Source organism: Peromyscus californicus, unplaced genomic scaffold (genome assembly GCF_007827085.1).
Source record: "Peromyscus californicus insignis strain IS unplaced genomic scaffold, ASM782708v3 Scaffold_10__1_contigs__length_136768540, whole genome shotgun sequence".
Classification (NCBI taxonomy): domain Eukaryota; kingdom Metazoa; phylum Chordata; class Mammalia; order Rodentia; family Cricetidae; genus Peromyscus; species Peromyscus californicus.
Window position 1 is genome coordinate 871,460 of NW_026294391.1, and position 25,340 is coordinate 896,799.

At 38.9% G+C, this 25,340-nt stretch overlaps 1 protein-coding gene across 11 annotated transcripts in view; it reads left to right on the forward strand.

Annotated features, from left to right (window-relative positions):
* LOC128107397 (zinc finger protein 182) overlaps positions 1-18,840 on the forward strand; it is a 75,693-nt gene extending 56,853 nt beyond the window's left edge. For all 11 annotated transcript variants that reach the window (XM_052736516.1, XM_052738045.1, XM_052734341.1 and 8 more), the window contains 3 exons: positions 535-661; positions 838-972; positions 8,749-18,840. In XM_052736516.1, coding sequence (XP_052592476.1) covers positions 535-661; positions 838-972; positions 8,749-10,391 — 1,905 coding nt within the window. In that variant the 3' untranslated portion in view covers positions 10,392-18,840. The remainder of the gene's footprint in view (positions 1-534; positions 662-837; positions 973-8,748) is intronic.
* Positions 18,841-25,340: the final 6,500 nt, after the last annotated feature.

The following is a 25,340-nucleotide window of genomic DNA, read 5'->3' on the forward strand; positions in this document are numbered from 1 at the left end:
TAGTTGGCGTAATTTTAACTTTTCTGGCAGACACATAGTGATGTCTCATTGTGGCTTAAATTTTCACTTACCTGAATATGACTTGCATTTTCACTGTTATACTTAAGATATAAGACATGAGTATGTCTGTGTGTGCCATGTATGTGAAGGTACCCATGGAGGCCACAACAGAGCATAGCTAGAGTTATAGGCTGTTGTGAGCCACTTAATGTATGTGCTAAGAACCAAACTTCAGTCTTCTGGAAGAGCAGCAAGCACTCTTAACCACTGAGCCATCTCTGTAGCCCCTATATATACTTAGATTCTGTTTTTCTCCTAGATACCTATCCTTATGATAATATCATATCATTTTAAGTATTTTATCACTTAATGCAATTGTTTTCTCTCATGATTTGTGATTCTCTTTCAAAGTAGGCTATTAGTGTGTTGTGAAGAAGACATCTTGATGAACTGGGAGCACAATTAGAAGTTTCCTCATATATCCTTATCACTCAGTGGTCAGCATTTTAGAGTAAAAGAAGCTTTCTGTTACAGGAATTAGTAACATTTGAGGATGTAGCTGTGGATTTCACCCAGGAAGAATGGCAATACCTGAACCCTCCACAGAGGACCCTGTACAGAGATGTGATGCTTGAGACCTACAGCAACCTTGTTTCTGTGGGTAAGATGGCTTCCTCAAATAATTTTTAATGGTTATTGTATCCAGTGTGGGGAGGGCCTTGGCTTGATTGATTTCATATTTTTCTTTCATTAAAGGAAACACAAAATACTGGTTAAATTGTTTGTGTCAAGTGATAGATCCCCGGTGCTGATCACAAACTGCAACTTCTGTTTCAGGCTCCAAAGACCAAGGAGGTATCTATCATTTATCATCTTCAGAACAGCAGGTTACTAAACCTGATCTCATTATCAAGCTGGAGGTAGAAGAACCAGAGCCAGAAGATGGGGAGATTTCAGTTTGGAGCTTTCCAGGTAGTATCTTAATGCAGCCCTCTGTCCTGTTTTTCTTGTAAGGTAGATCAGATTTGGGACAGGCTTTCCTCTCTTTTTCCTTCCTAAGTATTTCCATCAAGAGGTTTGTCATGCACAGTTGTCTCTGTTTTATGCTATTATTTGCTGGTAATTGCTTGATTAGGCAAGTTAATTCACTAATAGCTGCAAAATGGTGAGCTTTTAATTGTTTATTCTTGAAAATTTCATATATGCATACAATGAAATATGATCACACTTACCCTACCATTTCCCACCTCCTATTCCTCTCATAGTCCCCTCAACAGATCTTCCTCACAATTTCATGTCTTTTTTTTCTTAGAAATATGTCTAGTTAGTGCTGTCCATATGTTCATGGATGTGGGAAAACGCAAAACAGTTGTGGTTACCATCACAAGATCAAGCCAGCCCAAATTACAGCAGAGGGAAGATTATCACCAAACCTCACCCCTTACCAATGAACTATTGGCTGGAAGAGGGAGAGTCATTCTTCTTTGAGGATATGGCCATTCGTAGGACTTCCATGATCCAATGATGAGATTTTAATTCTGTTATTCATTCATTATCTAGCTAGAATACTTCTATGAAAACAAATTGTGAATATCTGGCATGGTGGCACATGCCTTTAATCCCAGCTCTCAGGAGGCACAGACAGGAAGATCTCTTGTGAGTTCTAGGCCAGCCTAGTTTACATAATGAGACCCTGTCTCAAAAAAGAGTGGGGCCGGGCGGTGGTGGCACACGCCTTTAATCCCAGCACTTGGGAGGCAGAGGCAGGCGGATCTCTGTGAGTTCGAGGCCAGCCTGGGCTACCAAGTGAGTTCCAGGAAAGGCGCAAAGCTACACAGAGAAACCCTGTCTCGAAAAACCAAAAAAAAAAAAAGAGTGGGAGAAATTGTCTCTCACTTATTATTTGGTTACTAGGAGTTACATATTCTATAGAAAAGAGACGAAAAGTGATTGAGGTTTTGTTTATCATTATTCAAAATAACTTTTAGTTGGGCTGGCTCAGCAGTTAATACCACTTGCTACTCTTCCAGAAGACTTGAGTTTGGTTCCTAACACTCATGTCAATAGACTTACAAACACCTATAACTCCAGCTTCAGTGGATCCAAAACCCTCTTTTTGTTTCTGTGTGCAACCACACTCATGTGCACATACCCACATATGAACACATAAACACAAAAATAAATAATTTTTAAAAACAATAATAATATTTTTTCCCAAGGTAGGGTTTATCTGTGTAGCCCTGGCCATCCTGGAACTCTCTCTGTAGACCAGGCTGGCCTCAAACTCAGACATTTGCCTGCCTCTGCCTCCTGAGTGCTGGGATTAAAAGCATGTACCACCATTGCCTAGCAAAAAAAATCAGTAATTTTAAAAATGGTTTTAGCAACATCTGAAGGTGACCAATTTTTTAATTAAAATTTTCATGCAAGTATATATTGTATGTTAAACATATTTCCCTTCTATCTTAGAGTTACTGTTGCTGTGATGAAACTTCATGACAAAAGCAAATTGGGGAGAGAAAGGTTTATTTGGCTTATGCTTACACATCACTGTTCATCAGTGGAGGAAGTCAAGGCATGAACTCAAACAGGGCAGGAACCTGGAGGCAAGAACTGAAGCAGAGGCCATAGAGGTGTACTGCATACTGGCTCAGTCCCCATAGCTTGCTCAGTCTGATTTCTTACAGAACCCGGGATCACCTATCCAGGTGATAATGCCACCACAATGAGCTGAGACTTCTAACATTAATAACTAATTAAAATTAAAATCACTTTATTAAAAATGTTCTACAGGCTTGCCAGCAGCATGATCTAATGGAGCCATTTTCTCAATCAAGGTTCTCACCTCTCAGATAACTATTGCTTGTATCAGGTTGACATAAAGCTAGCCAGCTCATTTTCAAACCAGTCCACTTTCCCTTTTCTTACCCATTCATCTCCCATTATGTCACTTGTTCCCCTAGACAGTTTTATATCTACTTTCACATTGTGTGTGTGTGTGTGTGTGTGTGTGTGTGTGTGTGTGTGTGTGTGTGTGTGTGTGTACACATATATGGTTTTATGTATATACACAAAAATCTAGGAACCACAAATGAAAAAAGATGCTTATATTTTAGAGACTGGCTTAATTCACTTAATATGATTATTTCTAGTTGCATCCATTTTTCCTGCAAATGACATGATTCCATTGTTTATAACTGAAAAAAATCTATTGTGCATATGTAGCATTATTTTCTTTACCCAATTCTCTGTTGGACAAGATTGGTTTTCCTTAATTTAACTATTAATTTAAATTAAAACTTAATTTAACTATTGTGAGTAGTGCTACACTAGACATTGATGTGCAAGGATCTCTGTAGGTGGAATTTTTCTGTCCCAATAGTTAGTTCCCAAATAACCACACAGAGACTATTATTAATTATAAATTCTTGGTCAAGAGCTCAGTTTATCACTAACTAGCTCTTATAACTTAAATTAACCCATATTTCTTATCTATGCTCTGCCACATGGCTCAGTATCTTTTCTCAATATGGCAAGTTCATCTCCTACTTCTTCTGCATCTCCATGTGACTCCCGATACTCTTCCCTTCCTCTTCTTCTTCCCAGCATTCTCTTAGTCTGATTCTCCCACCTAACCTTATCCTGCCTAGCTATAGGCCAGTCAGCTTTTTTATTAAACCAGTCACAGTGACATATATTCATACAGTATAAAGGAATATTCCACAGATCTCTGTGATATGTTGATTTGGAGTTCTTTGGGTAAATACCTAAGAATTGTGTAGCTGTGTCAATTTATATCCTTTTCTGTGTAGTATTTATAGCTTTACAGATATAAGCATTCTTAAGTCCTTTTTTGGGGGCAGGTACTCAATGTTTTGCCCAGGCTAGCCTCAAACTTATAATCTCCTGCCTCAGCCTCAACAGTACTGAGATTGCAGGTATGACTCACCATGACAGGCAAAACATTTTTGTCATAAGCAATTGCCTTGGTATTCTTATGAGTCAAACTATCCTACCTTTGGTTAGTGGAAACCCTTTAAGTTGGCCACGAAGCTCCACATCACCCATCCCAAGTGGTAATACAGAAAGACAGATCAGACTCATAAGACAAGACATAAACAACAAAGCAGACAGTAGCAATTGCTGTCACACAGAAGTTTTACCAGTCTGAACAAAGAGAATTTAAATGATAAGAGGCTGTTTTAGTTGCCTCCTTACACAACCTCTGGACTGCCTGATGTCCCCACATTGGGCCGTTCCAAACTCTAAGTTTGGCCCCCAATGTCCTGTAAGGCTTTGTTGTACAGCTTCGGCTTTGGAACCCAGCTGACAGTGCCAAGGTGCTGGGCCACTGCAAGTTTGACTCAGTCCCCAGTGTCATCAGGACATGAAATCAGAGATCCAAGGCAGGTCAGAAAGCAACTGTTGTATTTTGTTTGAATCTTAAATGGTCTTATAATAAAAAACCCATGTGCCAGATATTGGGGTGAAAACTGAAAGAACAGAGAAGCAGAGCAAGCCACAGCCACCACCTCTTACCTCATCAACTCCTCAGCCTGAAAGAGCTCAGCCAATAGGCCTCTAGCCGAATGAGCTTCCTCAGCCAAAAAGGCTTTAGTTCCTGTCTCCTCATGCTTTATATACCTTTCTCTACCCGGCCATCACTTCCTGGGATTAAAGGCATGTGTGCTTCCCAATACTGAGGAATACCAATGCCAAATACCAAAAGATATGTGTCACCACTGCCTGGCTCTGTTTTCACTCCTAGACTGAGTCAATCTCATGTATTCCAGGGTGTCTTTGAGCTCACAGAGATCCAGATGGATCTCTGCCTTCCAAGTGCTAAAATTAAAGATGTGTGCCACCACTGCCTAGCCTCTGTGTTTAATCTAGTGGCTTGTTCCGTTCTCTGATCTTCAGACAAATTTTATTAGGGTACACAATATATCACCACACTGGTGGCTCTAGTCCAGTTAACCAGAATAACCAGAGGGACATGGGGCATCTCCCTGTGCCTTAGACAAAGGATTTTGGGATCTCATTAGATCCCCTTCATCCCCAGTAGGATACCCCCAAACCAGAATCTAGAAACCAGACAGAAAAGTGTTACAGAGCTAAAAAAAAAAAAAAGCTTCTGGGAGGTCTCTATAAAAATGCATGCTACTTTTTTTTCCAAGCTGCAGGAAGAGGGGTTCTCTGTGTAATAGCCCTGGTTGCCTTAGAACTCTCTTTGTAGACCATTCTGGCCTCAAACCCAGAGATTGCCTGTAAAGATGTGAACCATCATACCAGACCCTATCCTGGGTGATTTCGTGTTTCTGTATAAAGCAGAAGGTTGTTCTTTTAAAATCTGTGAAGAATTGTGTTGGCATTTTGATGGATTGAATCTGTAGATTGCTTTTGGTAGGATGGCCATTTTACTATGTTAAGCCTAATGATCCATGAGCATTGGAGATATTTCCATCTTCTGATATCTTCTTCTATTTCTTAACATTTTTATTACTTTCACTTGCTTGATTAGAGTTACCCCAAGACATTTTATATTATTTGAGGCTATTACAAAAGATGCCACAACTTGAATCTTATAAAATCACGTTTAGGCAGTTTCATTCCTAAAGGTTAGAGAGTATGTTTAAAATTCTTTAAAGAAAAAATCCTCATGTCTTCAAATTGATACTTCTAAATCAAATTCTAGAATTTTTTATTTTTGGTACATTTGTGTGTGTGTGTGTGTGTGTGTGTGTGTGTGTGTGTGTGTGTGTGTGTGTGTGTTCGACACACATGCATGTCATAGCATTTGTGTGAAGGTCAGAAGAAAAATTTACAAGAGTGGGTTCCCTTGTTATATCCATTGGGTCCCTAGAATTAAATTAAGGACATAAATATCATTGCCTGCTGAATCATCTCATTAGCTCTAATTCTTTTGATTAATTTTTCATCTGTTATGTACATGTAGTACATTGAAGTGATTGAGGTAATGATTTTGGTACCTCTGAGAACTGAGACTTCTTACTAGAAAATAGAAATGACAAAGTATCTACCATTATTCAGTTTTTCTGATGGTTATATAAAATATTACAAAAATGTTTATGTGGTTCTGAAGTGAAATCTAGGAAACAAGATTATTAAGAGCAGCTCAGGGCTGGGGAAATGGCTCAGTAGATAAAATGTTTGGTGCCAAGTCTGATTACCTCAATTCAATTCCTGAAACCAACAGGGAAGAGGGCAAGAAAGAACTGACTTCTGCAAGTTGTCCTCAGGCCACTGCATATATGCTGTGACATCTGTGCCCCCTAACATAACAATAAATAAATAAATAAATAAATAAATAAATAAATAAATAAATAAATAAATAAATAAATAAATAATAAATAATAAATGTAAATTTTAAAAAAAGCAGTCCAATTCTTTCCCTTTCTACCATACTTTCTTCTGTTCCTCACAGGTAACCTTTAGTGGAATTTAGTTTATCTTCACATTGTTTTCTTACAACAGTGACCCTATATGGATATACTTAAACATTTATCTATTCCTTAAAGTTATACCCTACAGTATACAGGGGGGTTTTGGTTTGGTGTGGTGTGGTTTTTAAGACAGAGTCCAATTGTTTAACCCTGGCTGGCCTGGGATTCACTGTGTAGACCAGACTGGCTTCGAACTCACAGAAATCTCCTGCATATGCCTCCCAAGTACTGAGATAAAGATGTGCACCATCGCACCTTGCCCCTATGCACAGTTTAATTTGCCCCTTTTCACTTAGTTTTTGAGAACACATCAAATACATATTTGTGTATGTATATGAACTCGTTATTTCTTTTATGATAATATAGTGTGGCTATACATAACTCATAATATCAGTAGAAGTTTGGTTCAGTAAACATTTTAATTATTTCATTATTGCCATATAAGCTCTATTGTAAGTATTTAATTCCCCTAAATATCCTTTTTGGTGAGCACTGTTTTATAGGTGGGAAAATTATACAAATAGATTAGATCAAGTGAAAAGCTGAGTCAGAATTCACTCCTGATCCAAATATTCCACATGACCTAAACCACAGGAGCATACTACTTATGATCACCTAAGGAGGTTAAGATTTAGCAGATCCTAGATGTAGTTTGACTTCTTCTAAATGCAACTTGTGAGACCCCTTCCTGTGATTCAGTGTCCATCACTTGCTAAGAACTTGTGCTCTTCTATTTAGAGAAAGGAAATCACAGGGAGGGAAACTACAACCATGTGACCTATTTTAAAATTCATTGCTACTGTAGTAAATCCTAGTACTATAAAATCTAAGAAACTTAAATAGTAGTTGTACTCTACTTGTTTCAACATTTCTCCGTGCTTGTAGGTTTTCATATACAATCTTAGAAATTACAGAGGGTGGAGATGTAGCTCAGTGCTTAAGAGCACTTGTGTTGTTCTTTCACAGGACCTGGGTTCAGTTCCTGGCACTCACATGGTGATTCAAACCATCAATAACTCCAGTTCCAGGAGATCCGACTCCTTCTTCTGACCTCTGTGGGCACAGGGCACACACATTGTACACATACATGTAGGCAAAACACTTATACACATAAAATAAATAAGTCTAAAAATTTTAAGTAAACTGGGAAACATAATTTATGTATATTGCAAAAAATATCTGCTAAATTTTGTTGAATTTTGGATACTATTGATTTTAAGATTTGCCACTAAGAAATAAATATTGCCACTAATTAAGTTATGGCATGTTGCCAGCATTGATTTTTAAGGTATGTTTGGATTCAGAGATGTTAAAATGTGAAATATTTTATAGATTATAAAATATGAAATTAAAGGCAGAGTTGCAATTTAACTGTTAAATGAGTGGTAGAGATTATTAAATATATTAGATATTAATCAAAATTTAAAATATAAAGGAAGGACAGAGTAAGCTTTTGTAAAATGATAAAACTGCCTCTTAAAAGTTATCTAGATTCTGAATATAGCAAAATATAGAAGACAGGAGGGTAATATAAGGAAACATCACAAGTCATAGAGTTAAAATATGCACAGATTTTAAGTGAAGTAGAGTGCTCACTAGCAGAGACAGTGGTGTTGAAAAACTGTGTATGTGTTGAGGGAGATCATACTTGTGAGCTCCAATTGAGAATAGTTTTGTTTTGTTGAGTTCATTATTCTAGATTTTCTGTCATAGGGATCAGAATTATTAATATTGAGTTTAGGAAGTACAATGCTACATTTTCCCTAGGTGGAAGGAATATATGTTAGGTGTAGCCAGAAGTTCATATAATTATGCCAGCTGTATTGGCACATGCCTTTAACTCCAGCACTCAGGAGGCTGAGGCAGGTGGATCTCTATGAGTTCAGGGTTAGTCTAGTCTACATGGTGAGTTCCAGGACCCCCATGTCTACATAGAGAAACCCTACCCAAAAAAGTTCATATAACTAAGAAAATTAAGGGTGAGAGATGTTATGGGAAGTTTTTCTTGATCATAAAAAAGACAGTACATGAGAATTTACTAAAAGGTCCTCTGTCTCTCCCTTGGGACTCTGATAAAATGATGTGATAGTTTCATCTGGATCACAGGGAAAGCTCTTATAAGATGCCCTTAGAGGGAGCCAAGCCCAACCTCGGATCTGCTAGATCTGCATCTCAGGTGGTCAGTAGCTGTATGGCAGTAACAGCTGAGGTCATGGCATTTCTGAAAAAAGGACTACTCCCCATAATGACAAGTATACACATGATTTACTGTGCTTTTTTTTAGAAGTCTGCCAAATTAATGAACAGTTTGAGAGGCAACATCAGGATAACCAAGATAAGTATCTGTTGATGCAATTTGGATTCCCTGATGACAAAATAATTACCAAGAGTGACCAGAACTATGCTGAGTTTGAAAACACATTTCATCTGAGCACAAGCCTTGTTGTCCCAATGCAAAGATCCCACAAATTTGAATCATTTGGAAATAATATGGTGGACAATTTAAGCTTGCTTAGTAGAAGCTCTACAGAAAATAAACATGATACTGGATGTGCAAAGTTATTCTTCCATACAGAATATGAAAAACCTAATTTCATAGTGAAACCCTGTGGATATAAAGAATATGACAAAACCCTCAGGCGAAAGAAAGGTCTTAGCCTTCATCAGAGAATTAAAAATGGAGAGAAGCCTTTTGAATGTACTGCATGTCAGAAAACCTTCAGCAAAAAGTCACACCTCATTGTACATTGGAGAACTCATACAGGAGAGAAACCATTTGAGTGTACTGAATGTGGGAAAGCTTTTAGCCAAAAGTCCCAGCTCATTATACACCTCAGAACTCATACAGGAGAAAGACCCTTTGCATGTCCAGAATGTGGCAAAGCCTTCAGAGAAAAGTCAACTGTCATCATACATTATAGAACACATACAGGAGAGAAACCTTATGAATGTAATGAATGTGGGAAAGCCTTCACTCAGAAGTCAAACCTCATTGTCCATAAAAAAACCCACACAGGAGAGAAAACCTATGAGTGTACCAAGTGTGGGGAATCTTTCATCCAGAAACTTGACCTAATTATACATCATAGTACTCACACAGGAAAGAAGCCTCATGAATGTAATGAGTGTAAGAAAACATTCAGCGATAAGTCAACCCTCGTTATACATCAGAGAACTCACACTGGAGAGAAACCTCATAAATGTACTGAATGTGGGAAGTCTTTCAATGAGAAGTCAACCCTCATTGTGCACCAAAGAACTCATACTGGTGAGAAGCCCTATGAATGTGATGTGTGTGGGAAAACTTTCACTCAAAAGTCAAATCTAGGTGTGCATCAAAGAACTCATTCAGGAGAGAAACCATTTGAGTGTAATGAGTGTGAGAAAGCCTTCTCTCAGAAATCCTATCTCATGCTACATCAGCGAGGCCACACTGGAGAGAAGCCCTATGAATGTAATGAATGTGAAAAGGCGTTTTCTCAGAAGTCCTATCTCATTATACATCAAAGAACTCATACAGAAGAAAAACCCTATAAATGTAATGAGTGTGGAAAGGCATTCCGAGAAAAGTCAAAACTCATTATCCATCAGAGAATCCACACAGGAGAGAAACCCTATGAATGCCTTGTGTGCTGGAAAGCTTTTAGCCAGAAGTCACAGCTCATCATCCATCAGAGAACACACACAGGAGAAAAGCCCTATAAATGCACAGAATGTGGTAAAGCATTCAGGGAAAAATCCACATTCACAGTACATCAAAGAACTCACACTGGAGAGAAACCCTATAAGTGTGCAGAATGTGGCAAAGCCTTTACCCAGAAATCCAACCTTATTGTACATCAGAGGACCCATATAGGAAAGAAGGCCCATGGAAGAGGCCACACCTGCAAGGCAAAACTCACTCCAAAATATGGAACAAAGCAGTAGTGTCTTTCATATACCCAAAAGGAAAGATGTGTTGATTTAATGTTGAAAAAGAATGACCTGAATTCTAGTCTAATCATTGGGATAAAGTCAGCATTTCTTTTCATCTATTTTCACCCTAATGCAGGTTGAAATAGAAGCAGATGTGTAATTTCTTTGGAAACCACTGCAACCATAGGGCTGTCAGTCTAAATGGCAATCAAACACTAGTACATGAGATTTCATGGCTTCAGAAGTGAGGCAGCATAGCTAAGGACTCTCCTCTGAGGGTTGAGATACACTTTAAGGTGCATGACCAGAGACAGCTGTGACAAAGACCATGTGAGGCCTGAGGAGAAACAGGCAGACAGACCTTATATTTATAGAAAGTAATCAGACAGATTTGAGGAAGAGCTAGAGGTGGGAAGCTGGGGCAAAGAAAGGGATATAGTTGGTCTTGTTTACTGGTTTGGGGAAAGTAAAGTGTGAAAGAACTAACAGAAGGTAAGGGGTGTTTCATTTGTTTGAAAAACTGATCTGTCTAGAATGTGGCCCTGGCATCTTCCTCCACAAGAACCTCAGGCAAACATCAAATCCAGGAACAACTCTTCTCATTCAAAGAAAAGCGTGTAAAAGTAATCAAAATCACAAATACATCTCCACTTCTAGGAATACATATACTCATATGTGTACAAAATGATCAAAACAGGTATTTGTTGATGCAGTGTTTAAAATCAAAAGATTAGAAGCTTTCCAAATGGCATCACCTGGATTCTTCTTCCTAAAACTGATACATATTCATACAGCAAACTCGAGACCAAAATGAACAAAAAGAATGTGGATATCATTTCCGTAATGATTTGGGGTAGTCTCCAAGTTACATCATTAGATAGGAAAAGCAAGGTGCAGCACAGTGAGTATAATGTGCTACCATTTGTATATAAAAAGGAGAAAATGGTAAGTACAGAGTTCATTGTATGCATAATATGTTTCTGGAAAGGAATATAAGAATCTGATTATCATTATTATCTTACAGAAGGGAAGGGGGCAGTACGTGACAGGGAGATGAAACCTCAAGACACCTGTGCATTCTCTCATAGCTTTGGAAAGTTGTACAGTGTGGATATATAACCTTTTTGACAAATAAATCTTTAAAACCATATTTCATTCCTTTAATAGTTAACTCTAGATACATAATTTATAACATTTAACGTATATAAGCTGAGTAGAGTTTATTTTCAGTGAAATAATTTGAATTATTTCAGTGAAATAAATTGAACTACCGGCAAACAGGAGCAAATATTCAATCAATTCCTAAAATATGTAGGCATTTTTTTCTAAGCATGAAGTAAAGTAATTCTAAGGTCATCTGGGACCATATTACATAAGCCTAAAATAACTGAAACTAGAACGTATTTCATATTTAGGGTGCACATTGACACCTGTGAGAAGTTACTTTATTAAAATTCATTGATATCTTTTCAAATCTTAAAATGATTTAAATGACTGCATATGCATACACTGTTTTTACAAGAAGCATAAAGCACCAATTCAATGGGAGGCAGAATAACTTGCTCCAAATATTACACAAGTGCTAGTGACATGAATTTCCCAAGATCACAGATGAAATCGAGACCCATGAGAACAATAAAACAACATTTGCTGTAGAACAAGAGATCTTGTCTGTGAATTACTCTATTTGTAGCCCTCTTGATAATATGGCTATTCATTGAGTCTGTCTCTAGCATTATTAGGCAACCCAAGCTATGTACAACCTAGAGGTCATTGGAGTTTATACTCATCAGAACAGATGAATTAGACTTGAGTCTGTACCTTTCTAGACCACCTTGTTTAAGACTCTGTGTGTGCATGTGCATGTGCTCAATGAGGCAGAGAGTCACTCCCAGGGTATTTTTTGTCTATTTGTGTCCATATTTATTTTCTAGAGTCAGATCCTAAACGTTAAATTGCTTTGATATTGATTTCTAAATTGCATTTAGAAAGTTTAATACACTACTCTCAATAATCTTCTTTCAAACTCCATAGCCCCAGTCAAACACTAATGTATAAAATTTGCTGAACTTGGGTCCTCTGTAAGAGCTCACTGAAACACTGGGCCATCTTTCCAGCATCTTTTTTTATTCTTTATTTCTGGTGGGGGGGCAGTGAGCAGTAGGCTCAGGTTGGGACGTGGGGGATGTTATTTCAGAGCTGGAGCTCAAACATGGGGCTTTGCAAATGTGAAGTGCTCTCACACTCTGTTCCATCCTCACCCTCATTTTATTTTTGAGCTCTGTAAATCACATATGTCCAATTCCAAGTACAGGAAATGTAGGGTCAACTAGATTGTTCCTTGTGCAGTCTACAGAAAATATGCCTAAGGGAACTGGAAGTAGCTATTTGATTATTTTACCAATAGAAAATCACCTCAATTAAGTTACTCTGCATTAAGGTGAGAGCTCAGCTTGTACCTTTTCCTGCGAATTTTGTACACTTTCCTGTGCCACAGATGGCAACTTGCTCCAGCTACATTTAAGCAAATTGAGGTAAGAGTCATAGACTGAAGAGGAAGGGATGAGGATGAACTGCAGGATGCAAATGTGCTGATGTTAGAGGGAAAGAGAGGAGGGTAATGAAGAACCAAGTGTGGCTAAATGGGGCCAGTAAAAGGCAGAATTGGGGACTGTTTCTAGTGGTCCCAGTTGGGGTCATCCCTGGGGATTCCTAGAATCTTCCCTAACACCCGGTTTCTCTCTATCCCCATGATGTCTCCCTCTATCATGGTATCTATTTCACTGTTTTCCCACTCCATCCAATTCTAACTCAACTCTCCATTTCCTTATGTTCTCATTCTCCATCCCCTGCCCTCCATTCCATCCCATATACCTATGCTCATAGTGCCTGTCATTACCCAAAGGTCCTGTGACTATAAATTTTGACACCACAGATCCTTGTTACCTACGAGTATCCATCATTCTTTCACTCTAACTGTCCATTCATTTTGATGGCCCATCCCTTTTCCTTCTCTCCACTCAACTGCTTCTAGCAGAAACATTTGCTAAACCTTGCCTTCCCTCACTTCCAATGTAACTACTTGCCAGTTCACTCTCAAATACTACCCATGCCATGGGCAGTTGGTGAGGACCAAGAAGAGAACCCCACTATGAGCATAGGTATATGAGGTGGAAACAACTTGTACTCCGGACTCAGTGAAGGTAAACTCTGTGCTCCATGTCCTTGTTGGTATTTATAGTTAGCATGTCTGAGACCATCATATATCAAAAAAGTAGCTGGGAATAAAATTTTATCTCTGAAGATGAGGAAACCCAAAGGATCTATAAATTATTACAATAAAATAAATGAAAACAAGGTTGCTAAATACTAGTTCAAAGTTTAGAAATTACTTTTCTTTGTACCATCAATGACCAGAACAAGGATCATTAATTCAGTGTGGAGGAACAGAAACATAACAAGGCCATTCATTGAGACTCTTGAGTTGAATGAGGATTAATCTATAAATGTCTAGAATGCATTAGGAAAGGAGTAGAGAGCTGGAGTGAAAGTGAAAAGGCCATGTATCTGATCATGGAGGTGAGGTGAACTAGGACCCACTCTCAAACCTAAGCAAAGGATGGGGCAGTAAACTGTGAAGATGTCCCGTCACTGAAGGAGTTGGCTTCCTTGTGTTAAAACCACCAGAGGCCAGTGTCCTTTAAGAAAACATCATGGCAAAGGATTTGACACACACTCACCAGCTAGGTCTTTCTTCTACTCACCATCCCAGTGTTTTAAGTGCTCACCTCCCTGTGCAATTTTAGATTTTTCTCCCATCCAGGGCTCTTCATCAACATGAAGATCATAACTGCTTTGAGAACTTGTCACCCTTACATAGACATGATTAAAGATTATCCACTTAAGCTTGGGGTCTTGTCATGGCTAAGAACGGGACAGCTTCATGGGCTACATAACACAAACATCCATTTCTGTGTAGGCCAAGTCAGGCCATTCTGCATCCTCCAGGGACCACAGAAATGGGGAATACAAACACACACACACAGGCAAAAAACAAGCTACATTAGTGGGCCCATGTATCGGCTCCTCTGCTAAGGTTCTGACTAGTATAGACCTTGTCCTCAGCATCCAAGATAAGTGGAATGTTTTAACTATGAGAATGCAAGGCAGGAAAAATGGAGAAAGATAAACATGCAAAGATGAATTCAAGAAAGTAGGTGTGTCTATGCTATAATAGGATGCAGTAGTTCCCTTTTACCAAGGCTGTTTTTTCTTTAATTTCAGTCAACTCTGTTCTGAAAATATTAAATGGAAAAAATTCCAAAAATACTGTTTTAAATTGAGTGCCATTCTGAGAAGCATCAGATTTTATTCCATCCCATAAATCTCCTTATCAAGCATTTTCATGCTGTTAGTGATTCAGTAGCCCTCTTGGTTTTTGGATTGACTGTCACTGTATCACAGGGCTTGTATTCAAATGCTTCTTTTACTTAGTAATGACCCTGAAGCATAAGAGCTGTGATGCAAAGTTTTTGATATACCTTAGAGAATCCTTTCATTGAAAAAGTGAAAGGTCTGACCTTAAGAAAAAATATATAACTTGATGTTGCCTAAGCCTATAACTGAGAATGAATCTTTGGAGCCAGGTGTGGTGGTACATCTGTAATCCCAGTACTAAGGAGGCAGAGACAGGAAAATCACAAATTCAAGGACATCCTGGGATACATAGTAACACCCTGTCAAAGAAGAAAGGATACAAGGTGATGGAAGCAGGAAGAGAAAAATCTTCTGTCCATGAGCTTGTGGGGGGAAAAAAACGTTCCTGCTAATTTTGCTGTTGTACCTCAAAATGCAAATGTTACAGCCACAGTGCTCATTAAAGTCATAAGTATGATAAGCAAGGCATTAAATTACAGGATTAGCTACTTTCCATGGTTTTAGGACTTTACCAGTGTCTTTGAACATACTCCCTGCAGATGAAGGACACTCTGACTCACAGATTGGATGCCTTAAACAAACACAGTTCTGGACATGGGGAAGTCCATGATCAAGGCACTCAAAAAACCTGTGTCTGGTGAGGCCTGGCTTCCTGGTTTGCAGATGGCATCTTGTATATGCAGAAAGAAACTCCTTTTCAGTTAAGATACTAATCCTATCATAGGGGCTCTGCTATCATGACTTCATCTAATTCCAATTAATAGAGAAAAGCCCCATGTCTGAACCCTATCCAATTGAAGGTTAGGGTTTTTACATAGAAGCTTGGGGGCACAGTGAGTGCAAGCATGCAGTCTGCAACAGTAGCCAAGTACTTCAATGTATTTCGGTTCAAAAATTTCATAATTCTGAAAATAATTTTGAATGTAAACTACAAATTAGAAAACTGCTAACAAAATAAGAACTGGTTATAAAATTTGAAGGGAAAAACATTAACCAGGATGAAGAAATATATCTTGTATCAATAAAAGAAATTGTTTGTCAACAGATATGATAATTGTGGGTGTGTCTCATTTACAACATAGGTTTAAAGTCTATGAAGCAATCCAAAAGAAGTGGTAAATCTTGAATTATACAGCAATAGAAATTAACTCTCCTTTCAATGCAAACAAGGAAAAATAATGACTTACTTGATTAACAGTTACTAAACTTGCTGCATGATGAAACAGACATAAATGAAATGTATATACATGTATATGGGAGAAACATTTACAAATAGTATAAGTAGATGATCATAAAGGCCCAGGAGACCATGAGTGGTGGCATGTGCCTTTAATCCCAGCACTAGGAAGTAGGGGCAGGCAGATCTCTGTGAGTTTGAGACTAGCCTATACTATGTAGTCAGTTCCAGGACAGATATGTACAGAGACCCTTTCTCAAAAGAAAAAAAGAAAAACAAAAGCCCAGCAAATCACCGGCACATGTTTGTCTAGTTCCAATGCAATAAAATCAACCTGCTATCCTAAATAACTCTTGTATTAAAATTTTAATTAAGTTATGAACATATTAGAAATAGATGAGTATACAGATCAGGGGCATCTGAATAAAACTAGAAAAACCACTGCCTGTTGTGCAATACTGGTATCTCAAGATCATATCTCTTCATTGACAAGCTAGAAATCCTCAAACTCACTGGACACTGCAGTAAGGATGTTTTGTTTTGAATTTTTCACTAGTTCTACAAGAATTTTGTACAATATGTTTTGATCATATTCACCTCTTCCCCGCAGCTCCTCTCAGATCCATTTCCCCTTCTCTACACACCTGTACTGGCTGCTTTTGTGTCAACTTGGCACAAACTAGAGTCATCAAAGAGAAAGGAGACTTGGTTGATGAAATACCTCCATGAGATCCAGCCGTAAGGCATTTTTTCAATTAGTGATCAATGGGGGCATGCCCAGCCCATTGTGGGTGGTGTTATCCCCAGCCTGGTGGTACTGGGTTCTATAAGAAAGAAGGCTGAGCAAGCCAGGGTAAGTAAACCAGTAAGCAGCTCTCCTCTATGGCCACTGCATCAGCTCCTGCCTCCAGGATCCTGCCCTGTTTGAGTTCTTGTCCTGACTTCCTTCAATAATGAACAGAAATGTGGAAGTGTAAGCCAAATAAACCCTTTTCTCCCCAACTTTCTTTTTGGTCATAGTGTTTCATCACAGCAATAGAAACCCAAACTAAGACACCACTCAACTTTGTATCATTTAAACACTGTTCAAGTCCAATTTGTGCTACCCATATATTGTTGGATGCATGGCCTTCCATTGAAGCATGAGCCATGGATGACGACAAGGAAGCAGTGTCTTCTAGACACAGCAAGGCGGTTGCACATATGAACTTACAGTGGTTGTGACGGCATATGTAAGACTAAATTCCAACATAAAGAGAGAGCATGATGTCCCAACCCTAGCTGAGGAGCTATTGGTAATTGTTAGCTCCTGAAAGAGGAAGAGTCCATTTTCTTTAAGAATATAGCCCCTGGTAAGTTGATTGTATGCCAGTGGAAGGCCACACATAAAAAGATGAGCTTTCTGGTGGCACAAGATCTACAAAATTTGATGGTATGGTGGCACACACATTTAATCCCAGCACTTGTTAGGCAGAGGCAGGAAGATCTCTGAGTTCAAGGACAGCCTGGTCTGGAAAGTGAGTTCCAGGACACCCAGGGATACATAGAGAAATCCTGTCTCGGAAAAAAAAAAATAAATCTACACAGTTAATCAGATAGCTGGCAAGTTTATCATAGAAGGCCTCAAAGGGTAATAGAATCAAGAATGCTACTGCCACAGTTTGGCATGGCATTGTTCTGTACCATGTTGCACTCCACTTTTATGGACTCCCCCTGTGTATCACTAGAATGGCCAAACAGTTACACCACCAGTATGTGGGTGAAAACACTTGATGAAGATTGACTTCAAGGTATCTGAGTTATCCATCTACGTAGGAAAGGTCAGCCACCTACTTGGTTTCCACTACACAGATTCTGTACCCTGTGATGCCACACCAACTCCAGTGTCGTCTGTGTGACATGAATAATTATGTCAATAATAGCAGACGGGAGATACGTGTCCCACTGGACTAAGCTCCCTGGAGGTCCCTGGCACAGTGCCCGCGTTATGCTTCCTTCTCAAAGAAGACATGCTTCACGGATCATGAGCTCCCTGGACTATGGGTTCTATGTAACTGCTTTTCTGATAATGTTCTAATTAATCTATGAAGCACAGCCAAAATTAATGAATGCTTGGGTTGTGAACTATGGAGGAGAGGGGAAGCTGGACATGGATCTTAATCAGATATAGAAGAATGAGCTATTTCTTAAAGACCCCAAGCCGCTAGATAAAGAAAGTATAATAGTTCAGGCACTTCTAGGGAATGAACACTCACCCACTAGGAATCCTTTAGGAATCCCAACTAAAGTGATTTATGGTAGAAAACGTTATCTCATAGGAAGCAGATGGTGAGCCACTCCGTTGAGGAAGTTCAGCATGGGAAACTTAAGGACTACAGCAGAACCCCTTCCCCTTACAGGCATAAAAGTACAAGAGTCCATATCCTAGCAGGTAAAAAGGTTTTATATTAAAGAGATATGTGGTGGAGAACTGAAAAAAGACATAGAGAGGGTCTGCAGCATCCAAATTGGCTAAATGGGTCATGAGAACCAGAAAAATAGAAGTGCATAATAAACTAGAAAGCTGCTGAGATAAGATAAAGGACACAGCTGCAACTGCAAGAAGTTTACACAAGTCTAGGGACTGTATTAAGTTTAGAAATCACAGACTGCTCTTTGGGTCATAAAGTTCTTGTGGGTGAAGGGATATGTCTAGCGCCGATTAATAACTGTGTGATTGCTGTTTTTTAAAGATGATGTAATTGAATTATTGCCAAGCTCTTGTTGTTCCTTGTATGACTTGATAGTTTTCTTTTCTGTATATAAACTACTGATTTGCAGAAGTAAAATTGCAGCAGATTCAAACCACTTCTGAGTGTGTTGTCTGTCTGTCATTCGCTGAAACCTTGCCTTCCTGACTACCCAAGCCCTGGTTCTCCTATGGTTGTGGTACCCCCAATGGGCCAGTCCGTGGCACTGTAAGACCTGTGAACAAGAGAACAACATGCCACCCAGACTATAATTGGAATTGTTCTTTGTGTGGGTTACTGATTTTGAGGACTCAGAGAAGAAAGAAAATATCCCTAAGAACCCTAATGGCAGGTAGGTGAGCTGCTAAGGCAGAGATGTTAGACTAAGGGCTGGCCCCAACACACTCAGCCACAGTTACTCTAGCATTCAGTTATTTGTTGAAGATGTCGTTTCAAGTCCCTCCCTATAGGAATATCAAGATTACACACTTGGGTTATGCAACTAAAGAATTAGACTAGATTCAAGGGATCTTATACTCCTTCCCATTCAAGGACTCAGGGAGGTGGTTGTCCTATTAAATTTAACTAGGAGATGGATTCTGGGCCTTAGTACTGCCTAAGAAGGCCACCCAGAGAGGAAGTTGGTGCCCAGCCTCCTTCAGAGACCAGACAGTTGCCACAATGTGGATAGGGACAATAGCATCCACACTGCTGTGTTTGGGGCCATCTACAGAACTACCCCCATGAGGATTTGGACCATAGTCCACTCTGCCTTGTTAGTAGGAATTTCTATGACTTGAAAGGTGGTTATGAGGACTCATAAGTTCCTGTGTAAACTCATAAATTCTGTGTAAACAGAAAACACTAGCTGACACCAAAGATTCCAACCAACCACTAGTGGAATATCAGAGTGAGCACCCAAAGTGACAGGTGGCATGCACCATGATGACTTAGTCCAGAGTCCACAAAGCTATTTCTCAGGGAGTTCTGGACTAGTGCTAGTCCTGGCTAACTGTCCATGGTGGGAAATATTATCAGTTTCATCACATAGAGCAATATTGACTCCCATTTAAATCACACTTATATATAGCACACAGCAGTCAGCATTATGACCAGCTCATGATTATGCTGATTGGTGCAATCAAATTAAAAACCCTAAGCTAAAAATAAGTTAAATTGAAAACAGAATAAGGATAATAAGAGGTTGAAAAGGAGGTGGATTTGATAAATGCATGCTATGTGCATGAATATAAATAATAAATGAACTCTGTTACCATGTACAATTAATACATGGTAGTAAAATGTTTTCAGCAGGGGCCAGCAAGATGGCTCACTGGGTAAAAGCTCAGTACACAAGCCTTACAATTTGATCCCTGGAACTCAAATGGTAGAAGCAAAGAACAGACTCCTGCAAGTTATTCTCTAACCTCCACAAGTGTGTACCCTAGCATGCATGCACCTATACACAATTAATTAATTAATTTTAAAATGAATCCAATTGCATATCAAATTGTCCAGAAATATGCAGAGCACCTGCAGCAGCCCCCCTACTGCATCTCTAGTGGATGCTACATATCTTCCCTTCATAGCCTTCCCCCCACTCTTTTATTTACCCCCTCAACTCCAGCAGGCACTCCCCACAAACAGGCTACTCCAGCCAGGGAAACAGGTAAGCTAACTACAAACACATCTCTCCTTCTGCTCCTCAAAATAAAATCTCCCAGTCCCATTCCCAGCTCTGCAACAGAACATCTGTTTTAGCCTCAGTTCCCTTCCTGCACCAATCTTCAACTGATCCCACAGATCTTCCACTCCTTATCTCCCTCCCCCAGTACTTGCTTTATTCCAGCCCCCAACTCCAGCAGGCATTTCCTGGGTACCCACAGGGAAGCAAGTAGGATAACTAGAGATCCTCATCTCTCTTTTTGCTCCTCCAAATCCAATCCCAGCTTTCTAAGAGATCTATTTGCCTTCTCCTCTCCCTACCCCCATTCTTAGGGGACTATCTAAGCAGATCCCTGTGGCTGCATTCCTGCTGAGCTCCTGGCCTGGTTCCAGAGAGTAGCACCTAGCCCTAATCGTTCTATTGTTTAACCACACCTTTTGTTTCTCTTACCTTTTGTTTCTCTTATTGCCCTATGTGAATCTTGTCTGAGAGTCAAGGATCAGAGAGTCTCCCAAGGATCAAAGGCCTATGCAAAACTTGGTTCAGGAAACCTGGAAAACTGTGGTGCCTGAGAAATCAAGTAATTTGCACTTGGCATTTTGTCACTGGGAGCTCCTTTCAGGTTGCTTTGAAGGTACAGAAGTTAACTGGCTAAACTGTAATTAGAGAGAAATAAAAATGCCCTAGGTGAAGGGAAGATGCTTCAGTTCTTTGAGGCTGGACCCCCCTGCAGCCATGAAAGGCTATATTCATTCTTAAGATGCCTCTGAGTCTTCTTTACATGGACCTACGTGAACCCACACACTCCTGTCATGACAAACAGTGACAGATCCCCATGGAACATCCAGCTTTCTTCCTCTTTGCAAAGCTCCACCACCATCCCCAACACATCCTAATACTTAAGTCTCAGGCCCCAATACCCAGAAAAACATTTTTTTTCTGGAATCTCCCATGCCCACAAAGGCACCCAAAGATTTCCTACAGGCAACACACAGCCACCACACTCTCTTTTAAACAGATTGTTCTCTACCAACTGCCAATTCCTGAATAACCACTCAGAGGCTTTATATTACTTACAAATGCTCAGCCGCTACCTCAGGCTTATTACTAACTAGCTCTTACACTTAACCCATAATTCTTATCTATGTTTAGGTGCATGGCTTGGTACCTTTTTTCAGTACGACATTCTCATCTTGCTTCCTCTGTATCTGACTGGCGACTCTCCAGACTCTGACCTTCCTCTTCCCAGAATTCCTAGTTTGATTGCCCTACCTATACTTGCTGCCTGGCTACTGGCCAATCAGCATTTTATTAAACCAATTCGAGTGACAAATCTTTACAGTCCACAGCATTTCCCCCCCTTTTGTCTAATTAAAAAGGAAAGTTTAAACTTTAACATAGTAAAACTATATACATCAAAAATAGTTATTAAGTAAGAATTACAGTAACACTATACTATCTAACCATTTGCATTTGGAAAAAAATAGAGAATATACTTATTATCTATCTTGGTGAGTCTAAAGTTTTGTATTTAATTTACTTTCTTTTATAATTAAGGAAAACTATAATTATAACTATTTAGTCTTCAACTCCATCAAAGACCACAGAAGGGTGAAATGTTACCTAATGACAGGGACCTCAAGCTGCCTGGACAATCACCCAAAATTCTTCTGTAGTGTTGGAGCATCCATCTTCAGCCTACAGACTTAGAGTATCTGGCAGACTTTTCAGTGAAGCAGGAAATTTGAAGGCCTGTCCTGCCTTGTATTGGCAAAGGTCATTGCGTGCTTTCCTCTGTGTTCTGCAGAATGTCTGGCAACTTCTTCTGTGAAGCAGGAACCTGAAGGACCATCATGCCTTGTTTTGGTAAAGTTTAGCAGTCACTTTCCTGTGGGTTCTACATGTCCAGTTTATACAGCATACTGCCAAGCAATCCAGGCAAGGGCAATTTCTTGCCCAAATGACTAACCTTACCACATTGAAAGCAAACTCCAATGCTCATCATCCTCTTTGAAGTAATTGGTGACATGTCTCACTGTTGAGAAAAGTCTAAGTTCTTAAAACATTTTAAATGCCATATTCTGTAGGTCCTTGAAGTGTTTTAAGATTACCTACCTATCCGAAATATATCTCTGTATGATCTTGAAAACATATCTAACATGACTATAAGTTTGCTATTATAGATGACTATTAATCTGTATTTCTTAATTATATATTACAATTTTAAATGAGTTACATAAACATAATATATTAAACAAGAGTAGAAATATATATTCAGTATAACAAAACTAACTTTAAATTTGTATCAATAAAACAATATCAATACAAATGTAAAATATGTAAGATTAATAGCTGCTTTCTGGATTAAAGTAATCTACCCATTTTTCCCATCATTATAATCTACCCTTTTTCCTATCCTTTCTATATAATATCCCCTTTTCTTCTTTTAGAAAGATATTGACTATGACTAATAATTTGTAACTAACCCCCCTTAAATGAAAACGAACATTTATAACCAATATTTTGGGTATGTGGGCATAGTTCTCTAGACTACATCTTGTTGATTGTTGGCACTGGTAATCTTTGGGGGACCCTGAGAAAATTTAGGATTATGGTCAAGTCCTGACTAGAATATTCTGTGAGGCTGGCTCATGTCAGCCAGCAGCCCTGAAGCCATTCTGGATGCAATCTCACAGGAAACTGCAACAGAGGCACTCTGAAACACTGGGTTATCTGGGCCATCTGTTCCCATTGGAGATTTTTCAGGGGGTCTTTCTTGAGCAAACCTGATTTTTCTTAACCCAGAATGAATCCACGGTCTCTCATTTCTTGTGGAAATAAAAACACAGTTTCTCCCCCAAAGTGGCATATATTTTGACTTAAATTCTGGATTCAAGATATATTTTAAATATATAGGTTGGTTTAGCATAGCAGTCCCCAAAATCAAATGTCTCTCAGCAGTTATCATCATTAGCCATCAAAAAATTTAAAGACAACACAATAACATACAGTATCTAGACTCTCCATGTATTTTCCATCCTTCTGTGGCTCATTATACTTTTACTACTCTATTTTTTAAGGAACTTTACTATTTCTCTCAAGCCCACACACATTTTTTTAAACATACTGTGACCCATTTAGAGGCCTTTTTGTCTAATCTGTTTGTACTATGTATTTCTAACCTTTTCTGTCTGCATGAGCAAAAGCTCTAAATCTGCCACGCAGTGCATGGCTGATTAGCCTTTCTGTACTGTGGCCCATGTGAGAGACTGTGGAAACCTGCCAAGACACTTAGCTCATGACAGCTGGCAGCAGCTCCATCTCACAGGCAGCTTGTCTCTGTACTGCTGCTGGAATGAGACTGTGAGACTAGGAATCCCAGTGCAGCTCCATTTCTGTGTGTTTAGAACCATTTTTAAGCTTTCTCAGGTCTTATGTGGAAATTCCTGCCCTGTGTTTGGCCACCATATGTAATTGGTGGCAGAACTTTCTATCCTAATCACCCAGTCCCAAATAAACATACAGAAATAATCTAAATGTAAGAGCCAGTTAGTAATAAGCCGGAACTATAGGCCAAACATTCTGTAATCAATATTAAGCCTCTGAGTGATTATTTAAAAGTAGCTGCAGGACAGAGAAAAGCCTCTGTTTACATATGGTGCCCATCATTGGGCATGGATCCACATGAGACCTAAAAAAAGTCTTTAAAAAGTTCTATATTGAAGAAACAGAGCCACATTGGGTTTCCTAGTCTCTCATGCCAGCCATGGTACAGAGATACATCTCCAGACAACTGCCTGGGAGATGGAGTCAGTCCACCAACAGCCATGAGCTAAGCCACATGGCTGGTTCCCACAGCGTCTTATACTGGCTGTAGTAAAGAGGCTTGTCTGAGCCACTATCTGAGGGCCTTAGAACACAGCTGTGCACTGCATGGCAATTTAAGGTTTTGTTCATACAGACAAAAAACAGTTAGATATACACAATAAGGACAGATTCAGATTCTTACGGTCACAGTATGTTTTAAAAATGTGTGTAGGCTTGAGAGAGAGAAGAGAAAGACTATATACAGCCTTAGATTTAAAATAGTAAAATAAAATCCTTAAAAAGAGAGTGAAGTAATATAAAGAAAAAATACACATAGAAAAGGGAAATACACAGGGAGTCTGGATTCTGTATGCTATTGGGTTGATTTTGAATTTTTTGATTGTTGAGAAGCAAATGACAGCTTCTAAGAGCCATGGGATTTAAAGAGGGACTGATGAAATAAACCAGTCCTAGGTATTTTAAGAATGACTTAACTTAAAAAAAAGAAGTCAAAAATATATTTGTCAAATGAAAATCAAAAATGCTTTGGAGAAGAGGTTTTGCTTTTGTTTCCACAGGAAACATGAGGCTATGGATATGGATCAGGTTTGATCAAGGGAGATCTCTTGAACCCTGACAGGTGATATCTATTAACAAAGATTATAGCTAATGTTCCCACGACTTGGCCATTATTTCAAATCTTCTCTCTGGGACCCTAAAGATGCTTCATCCACAGACAGAATGAAGCAGCCTAGAATAAACAATGACCACATTCCCAAGAGTTGAGGGATATTGGTGGTCTTTGATTTTTTTGGTGGGTTATGAATGTTTGTTTTCATTTAGGACAGCATAGGAATGAAAAAAGAGTAGATTATTGAATCTACTTTAAACTAAAAAAAACAACTATTAATCTCAAATATTTTGTATTGGTATGGATTTTTGTATATTGATACAAATTTAAGGTTATTTTTACAACATATTGTATATATGTTTCTACTCTTATTTAAGGTATTGTACCTATGTGATTCATTTTAAATATAAGGTAAAGTTCTAGTTTTTTAATGCTATTATTATAAACTATTTAGGATAATCAAGAAACATAGGTTAGTAGTCATTTATAAGAATCAAGTTTGTAGATAACATTA